The sequence below is a fragment of the Abramis brama genome (genome assembly GCF_963993115.1).
Source record: "Abramis brama genome assembly, chromosome: 2".
Classification (NCBI taxonomy): Eukaryota; Metazoa; Chordata; class Actinopteri; order Cypriniformes; family Leuciscidae; genus Abramis; species Abramis brama.
Window position 1 is genome coordinate 40,038,700 of NC_139964.1, and position 27,220 is coordinate 40,065,919.

A 27,220-nucleotide genomic window follows, 5' to 3' on the forward strand; every position below is an offset into this window, starting at 1 on the left:
CATGTACAGAAATTCTTGCCAACTCATAATTCAGTGGAAAGAAGCATGATGGCCGAATAGGTGTGAATCGATGAATGAGTGAATGAGTTTTCGTAAATTAGTGACACCAGATGCAATGATGCGGTAGCCTTCTGGTCATTTTGAAATCAGGATTTCAAACGTTATTCAAAATTAGGCCTAGGCATTGACAACCATTTCCGCTATATTAATACTTGATATGTCCCAATATGATGTCAAAGTAAACTACCATGCAAAAGTTTAGGGTCAGTAAGATATATATATTTTTTTTTTAAGAAATTGTATTAAATTGATAAAACATGACTGAAAAGATATTTCTGATATTACAAACATTTCTATACCTAACAAATGCTGTTCTTTTGAACTTTCCACAAAAATATTAAGCAGCAAAACCATTTTCAACGTTGATAATAATAAGAAATGTTTCTTGAGCTTCAAATCAGCATATTATAATGATTTCTGAATGATCATGTGATACTGAAGACTGGAGTAATGATGCTGAAAATTCAGCTTTGCATCACAGGAACATTTTAAAATACATTATAACATGTTAACTATAACTGAAAACTAAAATTTCTGTTTTTACTGTATGTTTGATTAAATAAATGCAGCCTTGGTGAGATGGCAGCCCAAACCTTTGAACTGCATTGTAAAACCCCAAAAATACTTAAATAATATTACCGGGTCACTTTAAAAAACTTAACTTTACATTAATAAGCACACAACAGTGATGGGTGGTGGCTTTAACACTGCTCTAGCCTTTGCATGCACTTTGTAAATCTGTGAAAAGGACATTTCTTTGGGACTTTTTTTATGTTATTTGTTTTTTCTTGGTGTCAAACATTTCAAGCTTGACTGGATTCCTCCAAGGCCAAATCAAGTAATCTTGAAGTGATGAAAGACATGCCCATTTTTTTGTCACTGTAAGTAAAAGTGGGTGTAGTCATGTTTGTCTGTTAGTGTGTGTGAGGATCATATACTGATAAGTAATAAGTACTGTATATGACTTCTAAAGTTGCAGGGAGACGTATTTAACCTCTGTTACTGCCTCCAGAAAAAATAAAAGTGTTCTTCACTGCCTGTCTGACGACAAGTAAACAATCAAAGCCAAGATTTTAAAATATGCGGATTGTTTTGCTCCTGGTTATGATAGATGTAATTATTTTTGGAGCCTGTGTTCTTGAGGAGGAATTTCTTGTACAGTCATGTTCCCACGGTTGTAGAGCCAGTGTGGCAGAGGTGCTGAACATGCCTTTGTTAAGCTTTCCATTGTGATGAAACGCAGTTGAATCCGTGTTTCTACACTCTGGTGATCAGGGCCTGCACTTGAAGGAAAGCAGTATCAGAGTCTGGACACTGGGCTGTGGTAGATGACTGTGAAAATAGATGATCTAAAACAAGAACATGTGGCTAGTTAAGACAAGACTAGAATTATAGTTAGACAAGTAGAAGAAAATAAGCAGCGAGTCGCCACAGCTCAGTGAAACCTCTCTGACTGGCTAATTTAACATGTGAGCTTTGGTTTTAACAGCATTGGTAAATGTCATGAGTGAGAAAACATGCTAAACTGGCTAGAAAAGATGGGTATTTCCATCTTGGTACACTCTGCTGGTGCATGTCTGCAGCCAAAACATTGAAAGGGTTGGAAAATGACTTGAAATGTAGAGCTAGTGTAGGCATACACTAATGGAAAAAGTTTGGGGTCAGTAAGATTCTTTTCAGGTTTTTGAAAGAAGTATTTTATGCTCACCACAGCTCCATTTATTTGATCAGAATACAGTCAAAATAGTAATATTGTGAAATAATATTATTACAATTTAAAAAGACTACTTTCTATTTTAATATATTTTAAAATGTAATTTATTCCTGTGATGTCAAAGCTGAATTTTCAACATCATTACTCCAGTCTTCAGGGTCACATGATCCTTCAGAAATCATTCGAATGTGATGATTTGGTGCTCGAGAAACAGTTGTTAGTGTTATTGCTGTTGAAAATGGTTGTGCTGCTTAATATTTTTGTGGAAACAAAAAGAAGAAATCAGGATTATTTGATGAATAGAAAGTTCAAAAGAACGGCATTTATTTGAAATAGAATGTTTTTTGTAACAATGTAAATGTCTTTTTTGTGTAAATAAATCACTATTGACAAATTTCTATATAAATGCAATAATTTCTTTCAAACCAAAAAAATCATGACTTGACTAAAATAAAATACTAAAGAGAAATTACACAGAATCCTCAGAATATATGATGTAGAATTTTTTTTTCTTTTTTTTCTGAAAACTGGTTAAGTGGGGTTTGATATTATTTATTATATTTTTACCTGTGTTTTCACCATGAAAATAGTCATAAAGATGTAATAGTGTTAAATCACAGACAAACAAACAACATTCATATAATGCAATTTAATGCTTGCATTACACAAATTAAAATTCACAAAAATATTTGAAAATGGTCTTGGTGGGGCACAGTTTGTCAAAATGACAAAATATCTTGCGATTATTTAAATGATTCTTTCTCTTTTTTTTTGCCACTAACTATTTTTTCCCCTCTTTCGCTGTTATCTGTATTTTTTTTGTTATTATGTTATCTCTACATTTTAGTGTGCATCCTTTTTTTTTTTTTTTAAGTCCCTGTGAACCGGAAGTTGCAACCGACGTTACTTCAGTGTCGTGACGTATTTCCAAGTGAAATGGAATATTGAATAGAGTAGCGCTGCACGATTAATCGAAATGAAACCACACGTGATTATTTTCTGCGCAGCTTGTCAGTGCAGCGCGGCTGATCGGTAGTAAATGCTGCTCCATCTGAAAGCCAGAGGGCGCTCTCACGCAGACACGCCAAATATGCCCCGCCACAGAAGTAAGACAACACATGTCATTCCAGGAAATCCCTATGGGCATCATAGCATCACTGTAGCTGAATAAAGAGAATATTAAAATGCTTTGATTGATTTATTAAATGTTGTCTTTTGTTGGACAAGAGGTTCATAAATGCTTCTCATGTTTGGAAAGATGTTTGACGCGTGTTGCTTTTTCAAATGTACGTTATAAGCGACTCAAACTCGCAGTGCTTTCAGATGGAGCAGCATTTATTACAGATCACAGCCGTACGTCACTGACAAGCTGCGCTTTAAAAATAATCGCAGCCTTTGCGATTTCATAATCGCAATAATACAACTCGGTTAAGCGTGATTTTCAGGTTAATTGCGATTAATCATGCAGCCCTAGAATAGAGGGCAAGTTTTTATTTTAGCACACCTCCTCTCCATCCCTCGCTCATAGGAGACTGACGGTTAGAGGGGAGTGGTTATAGATATTCTACTCAAGCCGTCAAACTGACGTCATCAGAGAAGGAACGCCATTCAATTTTGATTAAAGATTACCACGACAAACACATTTTTTTCTGTGTATTAACTTGCACGGATTAATTGTTCACCGCAAGACTAGTAATGTGATCTAACGAAGTAAATAGGGTCAATTGTGTTTTCATGACGACTTTAAACGAGGTGTTTGATAAGGGTGTCTAGAAGTGCAGGTTGTTGCCCCTCTCCTGAGTGGTCAGCCCTTATTTGCCCATGTGAGAAGCTTACGGTGTCACTGAGCTCCAGGCACATGCCTTGCATACCAGCAGATACTCTGCACACAGTTGTTGGGCATACCCCACGTTTTTCAGCCCCGGGGAACGGATTGCTCGCATTCACAGAGAAGCTCGATTGAGGGCAAAAACGACACATGCTCCTTTACCCTGCTCTTGAGAGGTCAAGTCTACAGTCCGTGAACATGTTGTCCAGTGACTCTATTTTGGGCTGACAATTTTAAGGTGGGGGAGGGAGAATAGAAATGAGTGTTGCATTGCATTGTGTCATGCTGAGAAAAATAATTAAATTTTTTTTTTTCAGTTGTGTCGAATGCATTTGCACATAAACTAATCATAAAATATTTGAATAAAACAACCACTCCTTACAACATAGTGTTCCGACAGCCTCCTCACCCTTCCTTTTTTTCCCCTGAATTTACGTAAATAAACAACTCTAATATACTTTAAGCCAATAAATAGCTTAACAATATCCAGCCTTACTCCCTAATGTATGAAAGGAGTGGTCCAATTACGCAAAATTAGTCACAATTATTTCTCTATAGGTGTTGGTCATCATGATGATATTATTTCCTTTGTGTTCTTTATCAAACTGCCTGCATTTGTCTGAATGTTAGAGGCAACGCACAAACAAAAGAAAAATCTTGACCTGCCAGTTTGGCCCCTTCATAGGTGTGGTTATGGTTTCAACCAAAACCCCCTGGAGCTCTCTGACATTCAATAAAAATGGTTTAATCACTCAAAGACCTGGCTGTTAATGTTGGAGGATGCAAACAGATACTTAATCTGTTTGGGCATGTTGAGATTTGGTGTTTCTTCTCTTTCAGTAACTTTTTGCCCTAGGAAATACACTTAGCATGTCAGAGGCTATCGCATCTAAGCTTTGCATCACCTTTAATTTAGCAATTGCTTAGCTTAGCCTAAGGTGAGCTACAGCAGACATTATAACCATCATGTTTTTTTTCCTCCCATTGTGTTTAAATCACAATTTGAGCGACAGTAAAGACTATTTGAATTAAATACTTAAAAAAAAAAAAACATTTCTATTAATCAAAGAATCCTGAAGAGAATGCATTGCGTTTTCACATAAATATGGAGCACTACTGCTTTTAACACTGATAATAATAAGAAATGTTTTTTGAGCAGCAAATCAGCATATTAGAATGATTTCTGAAGGATCATGTGACACTGAAGACTGGAGTAATGCTGAAAATTCAGCTTTACCATCACAGGAATAAATTAAATTTTAAAACATTAAAATAGAGAGTAGTCCTTATAAATTGCAATAATATTTCACAACATTACTGTTTTTAGTTTATTTATTTTTTATCAAATGAATGCTGCATTGGTGAGCATAAGAGACTTCATTCTAAAATCTTACTGAACATTTTTATTTTTAAATTATATGTGTCCTATTGTTTTCAAAATGACTTTGCATGGGATAATTTTGCAGAATCATTTCTGTATCTGTTTTCACTGATGGTCAGCGTGTAGAATGCACTTATATCCTCTGTTTGTGCCTGTGTCCAGGTTCAGGCAGCTGCAGCTGGGTTCAGACAGCAGGGTGGCAGAACTGCTTAACCAGGTGAAGCTGAAAAAGTTTGAGTTGGAGCGTTCCCAGATGGTCCAAGAGGAGACCGCCAGGAACCTCAGCCTTTGTCAAATTGAGTGTGAGAAACACCAGAAAAAACTGGAGGCAAGGCTCTATAAAATAAATAAATGTTTCATTTTTGTTAAATCTGTATGGCAAAGATGCCATGCACATGAAACCTCAACAAAGTGATTTCTTTTAGCATCACTGCAAGTTAAAACCTGTCAATTGCTTAGTAGTTCAAGCTGTCAATTCCTTAAAGGAATATTTGAACATTCCTGTCATCTTCTACAACACCGTCATGTCATTTCTAACCTGCATGACTTTCATTTTTCCAAGGAACACAAAAAGAGAATTTATTGACCACTCTTTACTATATAGTGAAGTAAATGGGATCTGGGCTGTCAAGCTCCAAAATGATGAATGAAAAGCTGCATGAAAGAATCATAAATGTACCATAAATGACTGATGTCAAATTTTCCCAACTCTTCTTAAGCTATACATCTATTAATCAGCTTCAGTCAATATTAGACATTTAATTGTCTAAATATTTTTTAACATAAAAAATGTGGTTAAAATGTTAATATTTTGCAATTTTTTTCCACATAAAGATTACTTTTTTTGTTATCTTACTCATAGTTATTCTTTAAAAAACAATTCTTTAAAAATAATCTTTGGTCATTCAATTTCAACATGAATATATTACATTTAAAATGAAAATGAAAGAGATATTCCTTTGTATTTTTGGATCGGGAAAGGAGCCGGGACGCGAACTAGGGTCGCCTGATGTGCAACCATACATGTCGAAGGGAGGCCTACGAGGCCATTGGCTCTGACTAGAGAGCTATATACATTTTAAAATGCCTGAGTTAACTTGTAACATTGAAAACAATTGTTGTTTTTTTTCTGTTTTATTTGTGCTTTTTAGTGTTTTATTTCTCTGATCCCGATCTTCTGATTTATTTTTAATTTTATATAAAATAGTATAAAATTTGAATATTGTGAAAGCCATTAACAAATCATATGGACTTCTTTTTAACGCTGCATTTTGATGCTCAGCGTCGTGGATCCCAATTCAAAGGCCAGTCCGTTCTTCAAGATTTCTCCCTCTGTGTTCTACGGAGAGAAGAAAGTATTTAGAATGACATGAGGGTAAATGATAATAGAATTGTATTTTTTGGGTGATCACTTCATAAATATTACAGTATTCTTTAATTATTACCTATGATTTGATTGTTCCAATGTCATATATGGAATATATAATTCTTGTAATGAGCGCCACACTGACTCTCAACTCATTCAGAGACCAGACAAGGGTTGAACCCCATATCAACCTCATAAAATAAGGATTGCACATATTTGTCAGCATCATAAAGCCTATTTGAACATGATATGACACCACCCTTGTTACTCAAGTTCTGTCGTTATATCTTTGTCCTTCTCTTGATCTGTTTATGCAGGTTCTAACAAAAGAGTTTTACGGGCTTCAGACATCATCAGACAAACGCATCACAGAACTGCAAGCCCAGAATTCTGAAAGGCAAGCACGACTGGAGACATACGAGCGATTGGAAAAGGAGCTGGACGATGTTACCATGCAGGCGGCAGAGAGTAAGAAAGTAGACTGATTCAGTCATTGATACTGAAGATCAAAGATAAGAAAAGACCAGAACATCAGCAAGGTTGCACACTAAAATGAAATGGTCTTTGAGGCCAAATTTTTCTTAAAGGCCCTTGACAGCACCATGGAAGCGAATACGAGCGCTGATGATATGTTGGATTCAATAGTAGAGGTGTGAATAAATTCTAGCCATTTCATTCTTAAACAACGTACAGTTGAAAAATGGAATAAAACTCGAGCGTTTGAGCAACCGAACACACATCTCCAACCCATATTGCTCTGTGACGTGTCAACGATCGCTTTGGCCAGGTGGTATTTATAACATATAGGGGGCAGGACGCATTAGATTCTAGAGAGCATTTGATTGGACAGAAGATGTGATGAGAAGCTAAAGTCCGCGGTGATGCAATACAAATCTGTGATCCATTTTAGCAGAAGTGAGAGACTGTAAGTTTTGAATGCTTATATCTCCTAAATGTGAATTTTGTCGTTGTTTTGGAACACACCAGCTTATCCATAACCTTAAGGCTAACATATTCATACTAAAAGATAAAAAAACTTGCATTTTAATTTCAAGGGGCCTGACATGAGGTTCTTATTTCTGCATATATGGGCATGTTGATTTAAAGAAATCAGAGCTGTGGTTAAATTAGTGCTGGCGAAGATTCTGTTTTACGACTACTCCTGAAACAGTTCTGCTGCAAAAAACGCATGTAAACAATGCAGTAATAGTTTAAAAAAAAAATGAAAACATGCTGCATGTCTTTTTTTCCATTGGTTTTGCATGTTCAACATGCCATACTTCATCACACCTGATGATGGTTTGAAAAAATGGCCTTAGGGCCTTGTCCTTAAAGAACCCTCTTCTAAACGTCAGTGAATATATGCTGACACTGAGCTGAGGTGATGTGAAAGGCTGGCCTAGCCAGGTTTTTAACTCCAAGTTAAAAACAGGTTTTTAACATCGTCTGCATAGATCAAACTTAAAAAAGAATGCCTAGTGCAAGGAATGCCAGATGATATTGCAAGTTGATGCAGTTACTTATCACTGTGATTCTGTTGTCAAGTTAAACTTATCTATCCGCCTTTTTGAAGCAATTTATGATTTTAATGAACTTTTGATATTTGCTTTTTTAACGAATTTTTGATATTCTCTACCGTTCCTGAGAAATACCTCTCATAATTTGACATGCCCGTGTTTGTTGTCTTATTTTACTTAGCTTAGCATGCTAATTGGTTAACATGCTAACCAGTTACTATACTTTCTAATGTGGCTCTTCAGCTATCAGGTTAACCATGAGCTACATTAGCAGTTCAGTTAGCTTTGTATGCTAATCGTTTAAAATGCTAAGTAACGCTTCTGTGAACTCATTCTTGCTTTGGAAACTCTCTTCAGCAGCCTGTTGAACGTGCGCACCTATATAAGCAACAAGCACCGAACCTTTCAGGTTGTGGGTTCAAATCCTGTGTGGAACATGCTCAGACCGCAAGAGGTACTGTGGCCTGAAATGGTGCAAAAGTTGATTCTCTTCAAGACATTGTGTCTTTCTGAGAATGATCTAATCTGAACTTAATAAATCTAATATGTGATGCATTTATATAGAAAATCTTCATTTTGAGTTAATTGTCAACTGAACTACTGAAGCTTGTCTTCCAAATGGTGCACTGCAATAAGCAACAATCATGTGATCTAAAGATTGTGGGGTTGATTCCTGCCTGGTACAACATTATAAGAGTGTGTAATGTTGTGTCACTGCGATTCCCTTATTATCTGGGAAAGCATTGTACTAATATTTCTTCCTCTTCGATTAGAAATGTGTTTTTGTTCATTCTGTGTTCATTTTCATCTTAACTTCTGAATCACTGAATCGCACACACATTGCCAACTTTTTTTACTTATTATTATTATTATTATTATTGTTATTATTATATATTTTGTTTTAAATGTAGTGAAGCAATTTTGTTAAAATTATAAAACATGTTTTACTTGTGGTTCAACCAACATGCAGAAAAAGCAAGAAACGATATAGACAGAACCTTTTCTGATGGTTATTCTTAAGGTCAATAAGTCTCTTAAAATATCATATAATTTTAGCTTTTTTATGTATAAATACACACAACTTTTTACCCTGAAAAATTACTTTTTTTGCCTGATGGTTACAGCACGTGACATTTTTAAAGTCGTTCGTTAAAAAAATTAAATAAAATTAAAGTGGTGTAAAAGTTTTTCAAAATCAAAAGAAACCAATATTGATTACAGAGAGTACATTTATAGGACCTTGGTACAAGATTTTTGGATATTCTTGTTTGTTATTGACCTTTTATGTTCTTGTTCAATTGGTTATATAAACTTGCTCTTGAGTCTCTATACATCATTCTCATCTTTATCTCTTTAAACACTGCTTCACCATTTTTCATGTCTACATAAACTTTCCAACACAGTATGCATTGTAAGAAAAGATAGAAAACTGTTTATAGTCCTATTAGTGCTCTCCCTTCTGGCAATGATGCTAGTTGGGTGGTCTAGACATACTTGCTCTTAAACATACTTTTTTCCTCTTTTTTTTGTAGTTGAAAATGAAGATGAGGCAGAGAGGGTGCTGTTTTCATATGGTTATGGTGCAAACATTCCAACAACTGCTAAGAGAAGACTGAAGCAAAGGTGAAGTCTGAGGAGGTCACTCGTCTTTGAAAACCAGAAGCTCATCTTTGTGTTTACTGACTGTTTTTATGTCTGCGTGACTCTAATCATAGGTTTCTGAATGTGTGTGTGTAGTGTTCACTTGGCACGTAGGGTTCTGCAGCTGGAGAAACAGAATACGCTGCTTAGGAGAGACCTGGAAAGACATACGGCGCACAGCAGCCAGATCTCTGAAGAGGTGCTGCATTTCACTCTTTTGACAAGAATGCATAGACACATGTACACATACAGTACCACGGGAGTAAAAAATTTGGCAGTAAAAAGCATTTTTGTGTGTATATATAATATATATAAATATTTAAACCGTTTTAATGTACAGCGTAGAGGCAAAGAACCACCCGACGCGAAACTGAGTGCATTCAAATATTTTAATGCACAACTAGCCATGGATTATCCCGCTTATACCATGGTCATTTGCCATTAGAAAGTGGTTACTGATGTTTGCAGTGCAATATTTGACCGCAAGGGTAAAAATGAGTTATTTTTGTCAGTTACAGCTCCTTCTGCCCACTTTGAATCAGACACAGAGATAAAGTAGTGCGAGAGAGATAGATGCACGTGAATGAATTATAGGCAAAAACAATGAGCTTGATAAAGCAAGTATTACAAGTTGTGATCATAATGATTACAATATTGGGAAAATTTGTTGGGAAAATGTTGATTCAGAGTTGACTTCATCTGAAGTCCTTGTAAGAGGCTGGATCCAAACCGGAGCTGTGGTAATCTCTAGTTACCTCAAGATGGGCATACCAAGGTAGAAAAAAATTAGCATAGTTTCTATTCATAACACACACATGTGATTGCTCGGCTAAAGAGATCTCTTTAATCTAGATTTAAACTGGGAGAGTGTGTCTGAGCCCCAATCATTATCAGAAAGGCTACCTTTAGCTTTAGTGATGTGTAGCCAATTGTGGTGTCCCATACTCTAAATTTGTGCTCTGCACTTCACCCATCCAAGTGCACACACACAGCAGTGAGTATTGAACACACACAAAAATGCACTCGGAGCAATGGGCAGCCTTTTTTCTTTTTTTTGCTGGTACCTCTCTCAAGGGCGCCTCAGTAATGAGAGTTGAAGAGAGCGCTACCTACATTTCCTGACGGTACTGAGACTCGAAACCCGCAACCTTCGGGTCACAAGTCTGACTCTCTGGGCTTAAAGGGTTAGTTCACCCAAAAATGAAAATTCTGTCAGTAATTACTCACCCTCATGTTGTTCCAACTGCGTAAGACCTTCGTTCATCTTCGGAACATAAATTAAGATATTTTTGATGAAATCTGAGAGCTGGATCACTTCTCCATAGGCTTCTAGGTGACCGAAACTTGCTGGCCTAGAAAAGTTATTAAAGAGATCGTTAATATAGTCCAAGTGACTACAGTGGCTTAATCTTAAGTATATCAAGCGACGAGAATACTTTTTGTGCGCAAAAACAAACAAAAATAACGACTTTATTCCACTATTCATTTCCTTCTCTCTGGGCCTCGTAGTGTTTTTGCGCAGCGCGTCTGTGTTACACGTCATCACGCATCACACACATGACCAGCGTCGGCCAATTGTGAGCCTACGTGGTGACGTGTAACAAAGACGCGCAGCGCAAAAACACTACGTGAACCAACTAGAGGCCCAGAGAGAAGGAAATGAATAGTGGAATAAAGTCGTTATTTTTGTTTGTTTTTGCGCACAAAAAGTATTCTCGTCGCTTGATATACTTAAGATTGAGCCACTGTAGTCACTTGGACTATATTAACGATCTCTTTAATAACTTTTCTGGGTCAGCAAGTTTCGGTCACCTAGCAGCCTATGGAGGAGTGATCCAGCACTCAGATTTCATCAAAAATATCTTAATTTGTGTTCCGAAGATGAACGAAGGTCTTACGCGGTTGGAACAACATGAGGGTGAGTAATTACTGACAGAATTTTCATTTTTGGGTGAACTAACCCTTTAAATATCCTAAGTACTACCAAAAGTCCAGAGTTTTGTGACCTTAAAGGTATAGGCAAAGTCAAATTTTGTCATCACTTACTCACCCTCAAGTTGTTCCAAACCTGTATGAGTTTCACAAAAGAAGATATTTTAAAGAATGTTGGTAATCTAACAGTTGACGATATCCGTTAAAAATACTATGGAAGTCAATGGCTACTGTCAACTCTCTGGTTACCAATTTTTTTTTTTTTTAAACATCTTCTTTTATGTTAAACACAAGAAAGAAACACATTGTTTGGAACAACATGAGGGTGAGTACATAATGACAAAATTTTAATTTTTGGGTGAACTAGCCCTTTAAAGAGCATGATGGATTCTAGGGCGAAATAAGATTAGTTAAATACACACTGTCGTTTTTGGTCCAATAAGTAATACCTCAGTCTTATCCGAATTTAATAGAAGAAAACTACTGGTCATCCAATATTTCATATCTTTAACACACACTGTCAACTTGGAGAATTTTGAGATTTTATCTGGTCATGATAAAATGAATAACTGAGTATCATTAGTATAACAGTGGAAACTAATTCCATGTTTTTTAATAATATTACCAAGGGCATGTACATTGAAAAGAGAGCCTAAAACAGACCCATGCGGCACTCCATAATTTACTGACGTTAGTTTTAATAATTGCCTGTTTAAATAAACAGGTGCGATCTAAAACACTTTAATGCCTGTCACTGAATACCAGTATGATTTTGTAATTGATCTATGAGTATGTCATGATCAATAGTGTTGATCACAGCACTAAGATCAAGTAAAACTAGTGTTGAAATCAAGCCTTGGTCAGAAGCAAGAAGTAAGTCATTTGTAATATTAACAAGCACAGTTTCTGTGGTATGATGGGACCTTACTGAAATTTTTCATAAATGTAATGCTTTGGTTACGCTTTATTTTATTGTGACGTAGTTACATTGTACTTACTCAAATAATTACCGAGTAATATTAATTAAAGGACAAATCCAGTGAAAAATGAACCTAGGGGTAATTAACACATGGTTACCGAGTCGATCGTTCCCTGCGATGCGTTTTCATGAAAATCGAATGTATAGAGTTTTATCTTTAAAAACAGATTAGCTCATAACACTAGTCAGGGTTCCCACGGGTCATGGAATTTCTGGAATGTCATGGAATTTTAAATGGTCTATTCCAGACATTGAAAGTCAGGGAATTTGATATATTTTTTGTCCAAGTCATGGAATATCAGGGAATTTAGTTTGTTGCTTTAAATTTTAGTTTCCATTTATCAAAATGTAATTTTTCTATACCGTTTTTTTATCGCGCTGTTTCACACATCTTTCTACGGAGCCCCTGAGGGGACCTTTGCAAAAAAATAATACGGACTTTCACGTGCGCACGCAATAGAGAAAGTTTTGCGTGCGCACGCGTTACAATTTCCGGTTTGGTTATAGTGTCATTACTACAAATGTGGGAAAAGGGATGAGATGAGAGTGTGCTTGGAGCATGCCTCCAGAGATTTGTCCTATTATAGGGAGGTTGTTTGTGGACTGTGCTTTACTGTAAGAAAAAAGCATGAATATCACATAAATGAATATCAGGTCCCACATCATGGATTACATAATCAGAGAGTAGCCTATTTCTTTTCGTTTTGAATTGTTTCGTTTAAAGACATTCCAAGCTATCTTCAGATGTATTTCTCATGTATGTGAGGCATACACCGAGTTTCGGTTAATTTATGATGAGATGTGCTCCAGTTCACGTGCAATGCAAGTGACCGCGCGCCTCCATGATTATATTGTCTGCTATATATTTGCTTCTCATTTATTAAATACAGGCAATTGGTTGATGAAAAATTTATTAAAATTAAGATACAATTTATACAAAACGAAATTCCCTTTAAAGAAAGGCTTTCTACAAAACAAAACAGCTTGGTGCTCCGCAAAACAGCAGCCTGTTTTGCCGTTCATTATAGGTCATGGAAATTCATCTTTTTAGTCAGTGAAAGTCAGGGAAAAGTCAGGGAATTTGACATTTGGTTTAGAGTGGGAACCCTGACTAGTATATGGGGCACAGAGTAAGTAAAAGTAAATCGCTAGTTAATACCACTAACAAGGCTCAAAATAGCCTCACACTAACACGGTAGCATAATGAGGGTCCCTACATGCAAACCGAAGCATTGAGAACTTTGTAAGTGTACAGACAGTTTAATAAGAAGATACTTTATAAAGACAGTACATTACGCGTTTACAGACAGGCGTCATCTTGGAAAACAGTCTCGACTAATCGAGTCACGAACGCCGTGCTAAGTGAGCTGGTCGATAGGAATTACGCATAGTGAAATCTAACGTAGCACGGCGTTCGTGACTCGACTAGTCGAGACTGTTTTCCAAGATGACGCCTGTCTGTAAACGCGTAATGTACTGTCTTTATAAAGTATCTTCTTATTAAACTGTCTGTACACTTACAAAGTTCTCAATGCTTCGGTTTGCATGTAGGGACCCTCATTATGCTACCGTGTTAGTGTGAGGCTATTTTGAGCCTTGTTAGTGGTATTAACTAGCGATTTACTTTTACTTACTCTGTGCCCCATATACTAGCGTTATAAGATCATCTGTTTTTAAAGATAAAACTCTATACATTCGATTTTCATGAAAACGCATCGCAGGGAACGATCGACTCGGTAACCATTTGTTAGTTACCCCTAGGTTCATTTTTCACTGGATTTGTCCTTTAACTACATGTACTTACTATAGTAATAACAGTAAATTATGCATAATTACAAGTAACTAACCCTTAACCAAACCCTAACCGTAACTCTATAGCAAGTACATGTAGTTAAAACTGCGCTTTTTAAAATTACAAATGACTTGCTTCTGACCGAGGCTTGATTTCAACACTAGTTTTACTTGATCTTAGTGCTGTGTTCAACACTATTGATCATGACATACTCATAGATATTCATAGGTGTTCAGTGACAGGCATTAAGGTGTTTAAGATCGCACCTATCTGACCATTACGATTTTGTTTATATAAACGGGCAATTATTAAAACTAACGTCAGTAAATTATGGAGTGCCGCGTGGGTCTGGTTTAGGCTCTCTGCTATTTTCAATGTACATGCCCTTGGTAATATTATTAAAAAACATGGAATTAGTTTCCACTGTTATACTAATGATACTCAGTTATACATTTTATCACGACCGGATAAAATCTCAAAATTATCCAAGTTGACACAGTGTGTACTTACTAATGAGTTATATGGTTAGGGTTTGGTTTTAGGGTTAGTTGTAATTATGCATAATTTACTGTTATTACTATAGTAAGTACATGTAGTAACGTGTAGCTATGTCACCTTAAAATAAAGCGTTATCCATTTTTTTGCAAGAATGAGCACAATTGAATGGACACAACTTTTTCTAGTATTTTAGACATAAATGGAAGATTTGAAATGGGTCTGTAATTTGCCAATTTATTTTGGATTTAGTTGTGGTTTCTTAATGAGAGGCTTAATAACGGCCAGCTTGAAGGGTCTTGGGACATGACCCAGAGCAGGGACGTGCACAGACATTTTGAGGGGCAGGGGCTCAAGTGAAATAAAGGGCACTTCTCATAATTACGTATTTTTTTTCTTTTTTTAAACAAAAAAGTATATATATTAACGCAACTCTGACAGACCGTTGCCATGAAAAACAGAGCGTTGCTATGGACTCACAGGATTCTAACCGTAGAGACGGAGCGTACTATTTTCTTTAGCGGAAGCAATACAATCGGGTTTAACAATCGGGGGAGAGGGAGAGGGAGCGCTTCAGAACTCCTGACCTGATATTTAGATATACTATTCTTCAAAAAATATATTTGTTTGACAGGGAACAGCAAACAGAAATATATATTATTTTTCAAAAATAAAAAAAAAGCACCCCAGAAAAAAGGGCACTTTCTCTCCAGGAATAAAAAGGGCAGGTGCTCAGGCCCCCTTTGATGTCTATGTGTGCACGTGCCTGACCCAGAGATAGAGACGGGTTAATAATATTGAGAAGATTTTCAGTTTTTTGTGGGTATTGGATACATGTTGTTGGTTCAGATGCAATGATAAGTTTATTCTTCCTGTCCTATAGTTGTTAAGCATTGCAATTGTTCTTGAGGAGTGATAATTGAGGCTGAATCATAAAACACTGTTAAAGGTTGTACATTTACAATTGTATTTCTGATGCTTTCAATTTTCTCAGGGAAGAAATTCATAAAGTCATTACTACTGTGATGGAATATTCATGTCAGGTGACGTCTGTTTATTTGTTAATATAGCCACTGTACTAAATAAAAACTTTGGATTGCTTTGGTTATGAGTTTGCGGAGATGCTCGGCCCTGGCCTGGAGCTTTTTTAAAGCGGGATATACTGTCTTTCCATGCTATTCTAAAGACCTGTAGATAAGTTTGTTTCCATTTGTGCTCTAGATTGCGAGTTTCTCCTTGACAGCGTGAGCAATACTGCTGTACCATGGTGCAGTACTGTTCTCTCTAATCTTTTTTAATCTGAGGGGTGCAACAGTTTCTAATGTACTAGAGAAGATAGAGCCCATACTACTAGTAGTCATTTTATCAGGTTCATTTGTGTTAATGGGTACACTGAGCAGCTGAGACAGATCAGGGAGGTTATTTGTGAATCTATCTTTTGTGGTTGGTATAATTGTTCTACCTGGTCGATAACGCAGAGTGATATGACAAATATTAGCAGTACGCGGTATGCACGTTACAAGGCAGAGTTATCAGTGACATCATCTCTTTGCGGTAGAATATTTATATCAGTAAGATCAGTTCTATGCGATATAAATAAATCTAGTTTATGATTAACCCTTGTGCATTGTTCAAATTTACAACCTTTCGTTATGTTCGTGGCTGAAAACAGCCACTACTTTAAACTGCTGTAAAAATGTATCAGACACATTTGTATCAGACACAAAACACACAAAATGACTCATTTTCAATATAAAATGTGATTGTGGACTGGATTTTTTTTTACCTTTTATCACAGTCTTGGACATGTCAAAGATTAGAAACAACATTGGTTTTGATGCATTGTTAGTTTTTGTGCAGCATCAGATTTTAACTTTTTCTCCCTCATTTACTGTTCGTGGCTGTTTTTGCCCCATTGACTTCCATTATAACCACATTTTTTGATTGCAAAGTCATGACACCATATAATCATGCATTTTTGATTGTTGATGGTTTTCCCTGTTGGGAAGAGGTAAAATTTGTAATTTTTACTGTTGATAACCAGGTGGCACCATTAACCCTTTAGATAGGCCTGTGCAAAAAAAAGCTTAGTTTCTGGCTTTTACATGGAGTTATATGGAGTATAATAGCATAATAAAGTGTGTGTGTGTGTGTGTGTGTGTGTGTGTGTGTGTGTGTGAACTCACCTTGATGCATCTGAGAAAATCAAAATATGCACCTCAGCTCTCAGAACTACATGGAGTAAACAAACACAAAGTAAGGCATAGCGCGTCGGCCCTGGAGTCACGCCTCTGGCAGGATGAAGAAAGGGAGTTGTCTCCGCGTTAGTGGAAAACCACACTTCGCCGTTTCTCCCAATCCACCCAGATCCAGGATCCTCCGAATCCTCCTCGCCTTCAGTGGAAGCTAGAGAGGATGATGAGGGTGCCACATCCAAATCAGGATCTGTCTGTGGTGTCAGAGGGAGAAGACGATACATCCTGCAGCTCTCTGGAAGGGTCAGGCTGCATAATCATCTCTAAAACTTCACTACAAGTCAAGCCCTTTCTCATGTTGCTTGCTGCTCTTCTCACCATCAAATGACCAGCAGGCTTGCATGCACGCGTTTAAATCCACTTGCTTTGTTTTTGTTTAGTCTGCATTTCTCACCATCAAAAGGCAGCAGATGCATAAATACACTTACTTTGTTTTTGTTTACTCCATGTAGTTCTGAGAGCTGAGGTGCATATTTTGATTTTCTCAGACGCATCAAGGTCAGTTCACACACACACACACACACACACACACACACACACACACACACACACACACACACTTTAGTATGCTATTATACTCCATATAACTCCATGTAAAAGCCAGAAACTAAGCTTTTTTTTGCACAGGCCTATCTAAAGGGTTAATGGTGCCACCTGGTTATCAACAGTAAAAATTACAAATTTTACCTCTTCCCAACAGGGAAAACCACCAACAATCAAAAATGCATGATTATATGGTGTCATGACTTTGCAATCAAAAAATGTGATTATAATGGAAGTCAATGGGGCAAAAACAGCCACGAACAGTAAATGAGGGAGAAAAAGTTAAAATCTGATGCTGCACAAAAACTAACAATGCATCAAAACCAATGTTGTTTCTAATCTTTGACATGTCCAAGACTGTGATAAAAGGTAAAAAAAAATCCAGTCCACAATCACATTTTATATTGAAAATGAGTCATTTTGTGTGTTTTTTTTCCCAAATCAGTGACATCATTTACGAATTTGGCAATTAAAGAGTTAAAATCCTGAATTTTTTTTAAACATTTAGTATTTTTGAGCAGGACTGAGGTTGATTAATAGATTTATGCAAAAAAAATTGAAAAAAAATATTTATCTGATACATTTTTACAGCAGTTTAAAGTAGTGGCTGTTTTCAGCCACGAACATAACGAAAGGGTAGTAAATTTGCCCACAGTGTACTGTTGAGTTTTTGAAAAATTTCAAAGCATTTCCCCAAAATATGTGTCAAAATAAGATTTGTCACCAAAAATCATTCCATTTGCTGAAACACAGAAAAAGTTATGGCCAAATTTAGACTCAAAAATACCCCATAGTGGATGAAAACATCCCCAACAGCACATAAGGGTTAAATGATGAGTGAGTATGGTGATGTTTTTCTTGACCCTAAAGCAATTCCTAACGTGAATGTTCAGCTGACAATCGGCGCTTTATTGACCTTGACCAATAAGTGTTAGAGAAACATAGGGCACTGGAGATCTATACACAGAAGCCAGAGCAAGAGGTAGCAGGTTTTTTTTCTGATATCTGAAAATGTAACATTGAGCACAAGCACTTCAAATAAATTAAACCTGTGTCCTGTTTTCTGAGTAACATTAAGAATATCTTTATAGATTGTTGCAACATCACCAAGACCAGTCAGATGAGGATTATAACAGTAGCCTGGTGGAGTAGAATCATTAAGACTGATATAGTCATTTGGTTTAAGCCAGGTTTCAGTCAGACAGAGTACATCAAAACTATCATCTGTGATCATTTCATTTACAATAAACGATCTAATGTTTGGGAGCCCAAGCTTTATAAATTGGTTTTATTCAGTCATTTTGTGTTTTTCTTGTATTAAAAAAAAAAAAAATTAGATTCTGTAGTAAATGTATTATTTGACCTCATTATTCGGGGAACAGACACAGTCTCTATAAAATGGACTTCATGCTAGGCTTGCTGCGAAAGTCAGTGTTACTGGTGTTCCAAAGTGTTTTACCCCCACCGTTATTTAGACTTTTTTTGTAGTTCAGCTAGAGAACAGACACTAGAGTTAAAATGTCTGCTCAATGCAACGTGAGGCGAACAATAGTCGAAGCAAATATCAGCAGCAGGAGACAGATTTAATTTAAGACGCGACAAGAGTCACTTGCTGACTTACAAGACGATGGCGGAAGATTTTGTTTCAAAGCGAAATTTAAAAGGTGCTATTTGGAAATATTTTGGATTTAAATTTTAAGTCAGTCTGCCAGTCCACCCCAATGAAATACCAAGTAAAGGAGAATGTGCACAAAATAACCATGGGTTTGGATTTCATCCATCCATATGTGCATACACCTAGCTCATGTTGTTCAAAAACCCATATAACACAAACATTTTGCATCAGTACAGGAACTGATGCTGTCAAGCTTGAAAAAGGATGCAAAAGCATCATAAAAGTATCAGGAAATGTTGTACATTCACCTAGTTTTCTTTGACGTGTTGAGAGAAGTCTGATTTGTGAAGAGCTTGTTTATTTTGGGTTGGATCTTTTCAGTCATTGTTCATTTAGTTCATGGGTATGACTTGTTCATTGATATTATTTGTTTATGAATAATTATGAATAATTATGACTAATCTGTTTACTCAGTGATCCATTCGTAGTGATTAACCGCTCACTGGAGGGGAAGATTATCGATGACATGATCTTAAATTTCTCACACAAAAATATTGTAAAATATTTTTTATACAAGTCTTTTCGCATTTTTTTAAGCTGTAAAGCCTCTGTCCCCATTCATTGTAATTGCATTGCAAAAAAAAATATTTGTAGAATTCTTATTATTTTTGTGTTTCCTTTTGTGTTCCATGGAGGAATGCATTTGGAAAAAACATGAGAATTTACTGATAACAGAATTTAGTTTTGGGTGAAATTCAGAATTTATAGTAATAACTCCAAACCGTGTTACCGAAAGTGTGTTCTAGTCCTAACTGCCTTTCAGATTTCTGTTTCACTTAAAACCTAGAAACGCCCCTGCAAATGCATAGTACATGTATTTGTAACTTAAGTAAGTAATCAAATAAAGAGACAATTTTTTAACAATATGTTAAGAAGTAGTAACATTTTACAGTCTTACAGTTACAACCGGCCCTTTGAGGGCCGCCATAATGCTGAAGTGGCCCTCAGTGAAAATGAGTTTGACACCCCTGCTTTAAGATCTGTTCTATTTGCATTTGTCTTTATAGTAAGCTCAGGGTCAGAGCTCAAACAAAACCACAATCAACCATCTTTGCTTAAAATGGCGATAGAAAAATATCCCTATAGTTTGAGAAACATTTTGAAATATTAGAAAAGATAGAAAAGAGAACAGCATTTACATTTAACTTGGCGTAATGTCTGTTTTCTGTTTTTAAGTTCTCTCTTTAAATCATCATTGTATTATGTTTGCTTTTACAGATATTCAGTAACAGCAGCATTTTTGTAAGTTCACGAGGTCAGTAATGTGGCCTAGTGTTGCACGGTGTACCGATACTTCAAAAGTATCGCGATACTCGGAAATTAAAAACGTCACGATACCTAAATTTATCAGTATCGATACTTTAAAAAAAAAAAAAAAAAACGCCTCCCTATGGACGTCTGTGTTTTTTTCCTGCCGCACGCAGATGGCGAGATGGCTGCATGTGCGAGCACAAGTGGTCCACGACTCGTAGAAAAAGATGACGCGAGGAGTGACACATGGAAGTACGTTGCCTACCTTGCTCTGTTGCACGGTGCACCGATACTTCAAAAGTAAATCGGAAATTAAAAACGTCACGATTCCTTAATTTATTAGTATCGATACTTCTAAGAATGACCGCGTTCCAGATTTGTAAGGCCGGCGACACACTGGCTGCGTGTCGTGTCCGTTTTCATTTCGGCTCCCATGTTAACTGCCTGCGTGACATGCGTCTGGGCGCAGCTCGAGAGACGCGCGGAAAACGCGTGCATGCTAGAAATAGAACCGACGCCTATTTTTCACGCGACACGCAAGCGTGTTGGAAGCGTTTCCAGGCAAAATAGAATAGGAAAAGATGTTTCTATGTCATTTTGACACGAATACATATTAATAAATGACATTTTGATGTTTGAAAGTTTTGACATAAATACAATATAAATGTAATTTAAAAAAATGTTCAAATATTGCACCTCTCAATACAGAACAAATTATTCTGTAGCCTATTTTGCCGTCAACACTGCCGACGTTGTCTTTGCTGCTATATATTTATGTTTAACATGAAGTATAGGCCTTCCACAACTCTCTCCCCACATGTCAAATATATCACCAATGAGGCTTATCATATGTTACCAATATTTTATACAATAAACATTTAATATAATCGCTGTTCATATTTTTATTCAAAGTTCAGAATCAAGATAAAGCTCTTATGTTTCTTATGATAAATGAGATAATGCTGCTAAATTTATAAAAAAAATTTACCTTGAATGTCATTGCTCTAATATATTTTTTATATTTTGATATTTCATATTTTGTTCAAATGTTTAATATATCTGCTGTTCATATGTTCATTTATTAGTGTGTTATATGATTAGAATGTTGTCCCGGTTTTAAAATAAAGCACAGCAATGATATTTGAGAGTGTTTCTCCCTTTTCAGGAAAAGTATCGAAAAAGTATCGAAATCGCAATACTTGACTTGGTATCGGTATCGAAACAATAATTTTGGTATCGTGACAACACTAATGTGGCCCAACTTCATGCTTTACATGCATGCATGCACACACAGACTCTGCTGTGGTTAAGATAACAGTTGTTGCCAGTTAAAAAAAAAAAAAAAAAAAAAAAACATTGTAGATGTTATCACATATATTTTGGCCTCCTGAATATGCCTTAAAATCAAAGTGCAATAAGATCTCTATAAAATGGTATAAATTGATTATGAATATGATAGGGCTGGACCCGAATATTCGTTCGGTGGGTTGGTATTCGATTTGAAAATTTGACATTCGAATATTCGTTGTTGTTGTTTTTTTGCACACCTGGCATCCCCCTCGAAACGGTTCTCATTTGTGCTTGAATATGTTCAACACTATAAAATCTGAAGAAATACAATACTCTTTTTTACAATTATCTTATATAGCCTAGCCATTTTTAATAGGATGGTCAGTTGAAGGAACCCAACCTCGTTATACTTAATAAATATATTTGCTTCTTCTTGGCCTACTAGAGCGTTCCTGCAACAGGAGTATTCTCTGGCTAGAGCGCAGAACAGCGGAGTGTGTGTGGACAGAAGTGCATGCCTGAGCTTGTGTTTTGGGTTAAGCTGCGTTGCTTTATTGACATTGTGGAAAATAGAATAATAGAAACAAAATGTATTAAGTTTTTTACCCGTTATTATCAGTCTAAATTAATGTAGTTTTTAATTTAACTTAATTTCGTTTTTCTTTATTTAAATTTCGTTTTTTCTTTATTTAAATTTCGTTTTTCTTTATTTAAATTTCGTTTTTCTTTATTTAAATCTACCCTTTACTGTGTCAGTAATTTGTTAGTCAGAAAAATATTAGACTACCTTATTAAAAGTATTGCTTAAGTTAACAGACCTGTGTGTGTGTTACGTGCGAGTGTATTTACTTTGTGTTGTTCATGGGGAAGATGTGTGTAATATCACTAGTGCAGTGTCCGTTCTCAGAGCATATAAGCCCTGCCCGCTTGAGGTGCGCCGCTTCCCGCTCGCGTTGTTCTGTAGTTTATTAAAAGTTTATTAATTCTGAGCGTGTCGCGTCTCGCGTGTCTTTCTATATTGCACCAAATGCGACACTGCACTCCCTTGTGAAGTCGATTGGATGAATGGTTCTCGAAATAATCAAAATGCAAGCGGACAGACAGACAGAGAATACTGCCTTTATTAGAGAGAATATGTTCAGCCCCCTCTCTCCGAAGCTTCGAATATTCGATGTTCATTACTACCGAAGCTTCGAAGCTCAAAAAATGGTATTCGGACCAGCCCTAGAATATGAAGTATAATATAAAAAGATTCATCACCCTTAAAATGATTTGGAAGGCCCAATTTGTAAAACAGTATTGTGTTAACTTGCACATTGAAAAACATTGTCATTTGACATCTCTGCTTCAGTTGGCATGTGGCAGATTCTATTGCCTGATGAGACCATAAGTGAGCTTTTCGGCCATTATTGAACTGGGAGGGCTTATAAACAACATCTTAAAGTCCTGGAGTGTCTATAGCAGATCTCAATTAATGGGTGGACTTTGAAAGGACTGTCCACTAGCTGCGTGTTTCCTTGCAACCGGCCTGAGTTTGAAGATACAGAAAAATCAGGTCCATTATAGAGACCAAATTAATGCACAATTACAGCAGAAGCAGGTGCATCTGCTAAATACCGACTTCAGTGATTATGCAAACTATTACTTTGTCTTTAATAACTGTACAAAATTGAAACTGACTGATTTGTAGCTATTTATTTTCACTTTAATATGAAAGAATATTTTTCTGATCAAAATTGCCAAATTAAATCCTCAACGGTTTACAGTATATTGTAAAACAATAAACAAAGGGGAGAAAGTATAATTTTTTTAGTAGTTACTGTTAATTAAATAAAACTCTATGAATGTCTCTTTAAAATGTACAGAAACTGCTAAGAAGTCCAACCCTTGCACTTTTGAGCTGTTAGTCATCAATTAGTCAGCACGTAATTGGTTTCACTAGGTGATTTAAAGCATATCAGCTGCTAATAACTTGTCAATGTATATTACATGTGATAATATGCACAGTATTCACTGGAACATAAGTTAACAACAGACTTACTGCGATAGCAGAATCTTTTATCTTTTTTAGGCTAATCCAAACCCACATATTAGATCGTATTGTCAACAAGGAATCTCTTTTCTAATTGTTGTTCAGTCCTAGGTTGCAATAAAAAAAAAATGCAATCAAGATGACCCTGTGTACTTGCACTGAATTACACTGTTTACAATGGAAAATGCTAGGAAGATCTTATTTATTACACATTAAAACATTTAACAATTTAGCCTGTTTACGTTTATACAACTACAGCATAAAAATATATCAAATCACAAGAACTGACAAATATACACCAAAAAGGGGGCATACAGAATGATGTAGTTTAGAATAGCTACTGCACTGTAATATACTGTAAAGTAAATATGGTATTTAGAGGGAAAATTTATCTGGTCCTGATGTTCTTGATGTTCTCTGGTGCACTTTAAGAGTTCAAAATTAAGAGCTCCAACCCATATTCAGTGTGCAAATTGAACAAAGAAATAGTCAGTGCATTGACTTCTGCCTGAACCTTAAAGGAGACTCAAACCGCTTTTAGTTGTAATATAGTGTCTCAGTCTACATTGCACTGCATACTACTACTACTACTACTACTACTAATAATAATAATAAAAGCAATAATAATGTTATAATCTTATTACTATGACAGTAATAGCCATATATTGTAAAACAAATGCACTGACAAATAAATAAAACTTTCATTGTCCTAATTTCTATACATACAAGAGATAAACTTGTGAGCTTTTATTTTGACGGAAACAGTCAAGCTTTTATTTTGGTGGAAAACAAGTTTACAAACGTGTCTCATTACAAATCGAGTGATCTAGTGAACTATGCAAATGTGGAAATAATGCGTAACTACGTTACATCGCGTGAGTGAAGTGCGCACTTCTCTCTTTGCGCAGCGCAGTCAGACAGTCTTTTTTGATTATGAAAACTATTTTAGTTTGTTTGACAGCAATGGCGCAAACGCGACATTACAGACCTTTTATGTTTTTATGAGAAGTTTAAATATATTTTCCGGCCGCCACAGTCTAGTTGATGAACGGGAAGCACTGAAATCTATTTGTGGCTGTCAATGTTAATATTGTGGAGAGCCGCCACAAATAAATCAATGTATGGGAAACACTGATAGGGATACGTAGCTATTAATTTATGAAATCCACGTTCCAATTAGAATGACATGGTTCATTTCCAGTAATGCTATACGTTTTTTTGGCAATTAGTAGTTAAATTACTGTAAATTGTATTGTGTAACTCTGGGGTGGGGTTAGGGACGTTACCCAGAAGACAGGTCTCTGGTTCTTGGACCTGAGCATATGACTCTTTCAGTGAATCATTCCAAAAGACTTCAGTCACTGAATCCATGTCTGACTCTCTTACTGAACTGTGACTCATTACTTGAATGAATATAGTTCATGTTTGTGAAAATTAAATCAGTATCATTACTTAACCGGCATTTCATCTCCACTGGGTTTTGGGTTAACCTTCAGAAGGTCTTGTTCGTTGTACAAAATGGCATTAAAAAAACCTCATTACATTAATTATAATTTGGTTTATGCTGCTCAAATAGTGAACCCCCATCCTTATTGCAGTGTTCAAAACAATTATTTGATCTGCCCATATTTTGACATTTCTATTATGTAAAAAAAAAGCATGGCCAATCTGTTTTCCCATAACGGTGTTATGTACATCAGCTGAAGTCTGCTCCACATATTAATAATCAAGAAAATGCAAAAAATAATTTTCTCTAGGTTTTCAATATTTTGCCATGATAATAGTGTCACTTTTAAATACCTTGATTCAAAGGTTTGTGTCTTTTTGTTGTTCTTGTTGTTGATTTTATTCAGCAAGGATACATCAAATTTATCAAAAGTATTTTACAAAAGATAATTTTACAAAAGATTTCTTTTGGACTCCCACTTTTTACCAGTAAGAGACCATTCTCACATCAGCTCCAAAATACAGGTAAATTCTGTGATGTCAGTCATCGGAAGTGATCTTTAAACGCCGCGCCGTTGTCTTCATCCGCCCGCATGAGAAGAAGCGCTTTAGTTTCACTATCTGTTCAATTTAACAAAAAAAATTGACGTCTGAGTGAAAGGCATTAAGGGGATGATCAAACAGAATGCGCTTTTGCTCTTAAAAACACGAGATGTGCATAAAAGTATCCAACTGCAGAGCCGCAGCGCTGATGAATGGAAACGAAGGCTGGGTCCCGAGCGCGACACCTTAAAAAAGCTGTGAGATGTGGCACATCGGTCAAAGATGATCATCTAGCGTATATTTAAATAGAAAAACTATTAAAACGATTACTGTAAACAGCGCTGAGTAATCACATCATCTCTATAAGAACTTTATGATTGGCCTAAAGCAGACTTTTTTCGTCAGCGTGTTCTTAACTCGGGTGTGATCATATCGGTAATCTTCATTCCGTGTTCACACACAGCACATTACCGGTAATTTACCTAACTGGTTGCCGGTGTTGTGCCGAATTCCGACCCCTTGCCAAATTATTACCCCCCTAGTTGAAGTCAGTACCTGATTGCCTAATCCTAACCCCCTCCCCCACAACTAATTCTAAACCTACCTACCTAATTTGGTGGGGGTCAAAATTCGGCACAACACCGGAACCAATTTACCGGTAATTTTGAAAAGGTCCTGTTCACACATGATCTCTTATTGGTAATTTACCAGTAAATACTGTAAAAGACTGTGAAAGGGGCTAATGTCATATAAATCGGCACATCAGTGCCCCTAAAGACAAAGAATCATAAACTGGGCTTCCATCCAAATGTGAAGCGAATCTTTTCAAAGTTTACAAAAAAGAAAAAGAAATTGAATTAGGTGCGCTTCCACCAAGTTGTTGACAGTGGTATTGGTAACCGACAGTAAATAAAACACTATCAGTGGAAACAGACTATTAGTCACGTGGGTTTAATGTTCGCTACGTCAGCATTTATTCGGCAAATGAAAAAACTTTTTGATTTGATTTGATTTTTCTCTTTTTTTTTTTTTTTTAAATTTGGCCTTATTATTGATGCGATACTTCAAAATGTGCTTAAAAATATGGTGATGGAAACATAGCTACTGGTACTTTTGGTAGAAACTGAACGCATATAGGATATTTATTTTGATTACATTCAATTGTACTGGATCCAGAGATATATAAATACATATAAAATATTATATATACAGTAAATCCTGTAAATGAGAGACACAGTCATCCGGATTAGTTTGGATCAGCTTTTAAGAGGCATCACAAGTCTATACTTGTTCCTTTCTGCCCTTTTACACCACATTTTAACCCTGGTACATGCTGTTCACTGGTCCAAAGTAAAACGATTCATGAATTAATTAATAGATCTACTCTTTTAAAAAGGGGTAATAAAATTTGTCACCAAAGTAATTATCATTGTCTTATTGGGAGGGTGCTGAGATTAAAAGTACGGAACAGTGTACTGGA

At 36.2% G+C, this 27,220-nt stretch overlaps 1 protein-coding gene across 2 annotated transcripts in view; it reads left to right on the forward strand.

The window, feature by feature from the left end:
• pibf1 (progesterone immunomodulatory binding factor 1) overlaps positions 1–27,220 on the forward strand; it is a 52,787-nt gene that overhangs the window by 14,625 nt on the left and 10,942 nt on the right. For both annotated transcript variants that reach the window (XM_084098999.1, XM_084099000.1), the window contains 4 exons: positions 5,146–5,311; positions 6,667–6,817; positions 9,399–9,489; positions 9,604–9,706. In XM_084098999.1, the coding sequence (XP_083955125.1) occupies positions 5,146–5,311; positions 6,667–6,817; positions 9,399–9,489; positions 9,604–9,706 (511 nt within the window). The remainder of the gene's footprint in view (positions 1–5,145; positions 5,312–6,666; positions 6,818–9,398; positions 9,490–9,603; positions 9,707–27,220) is intronic.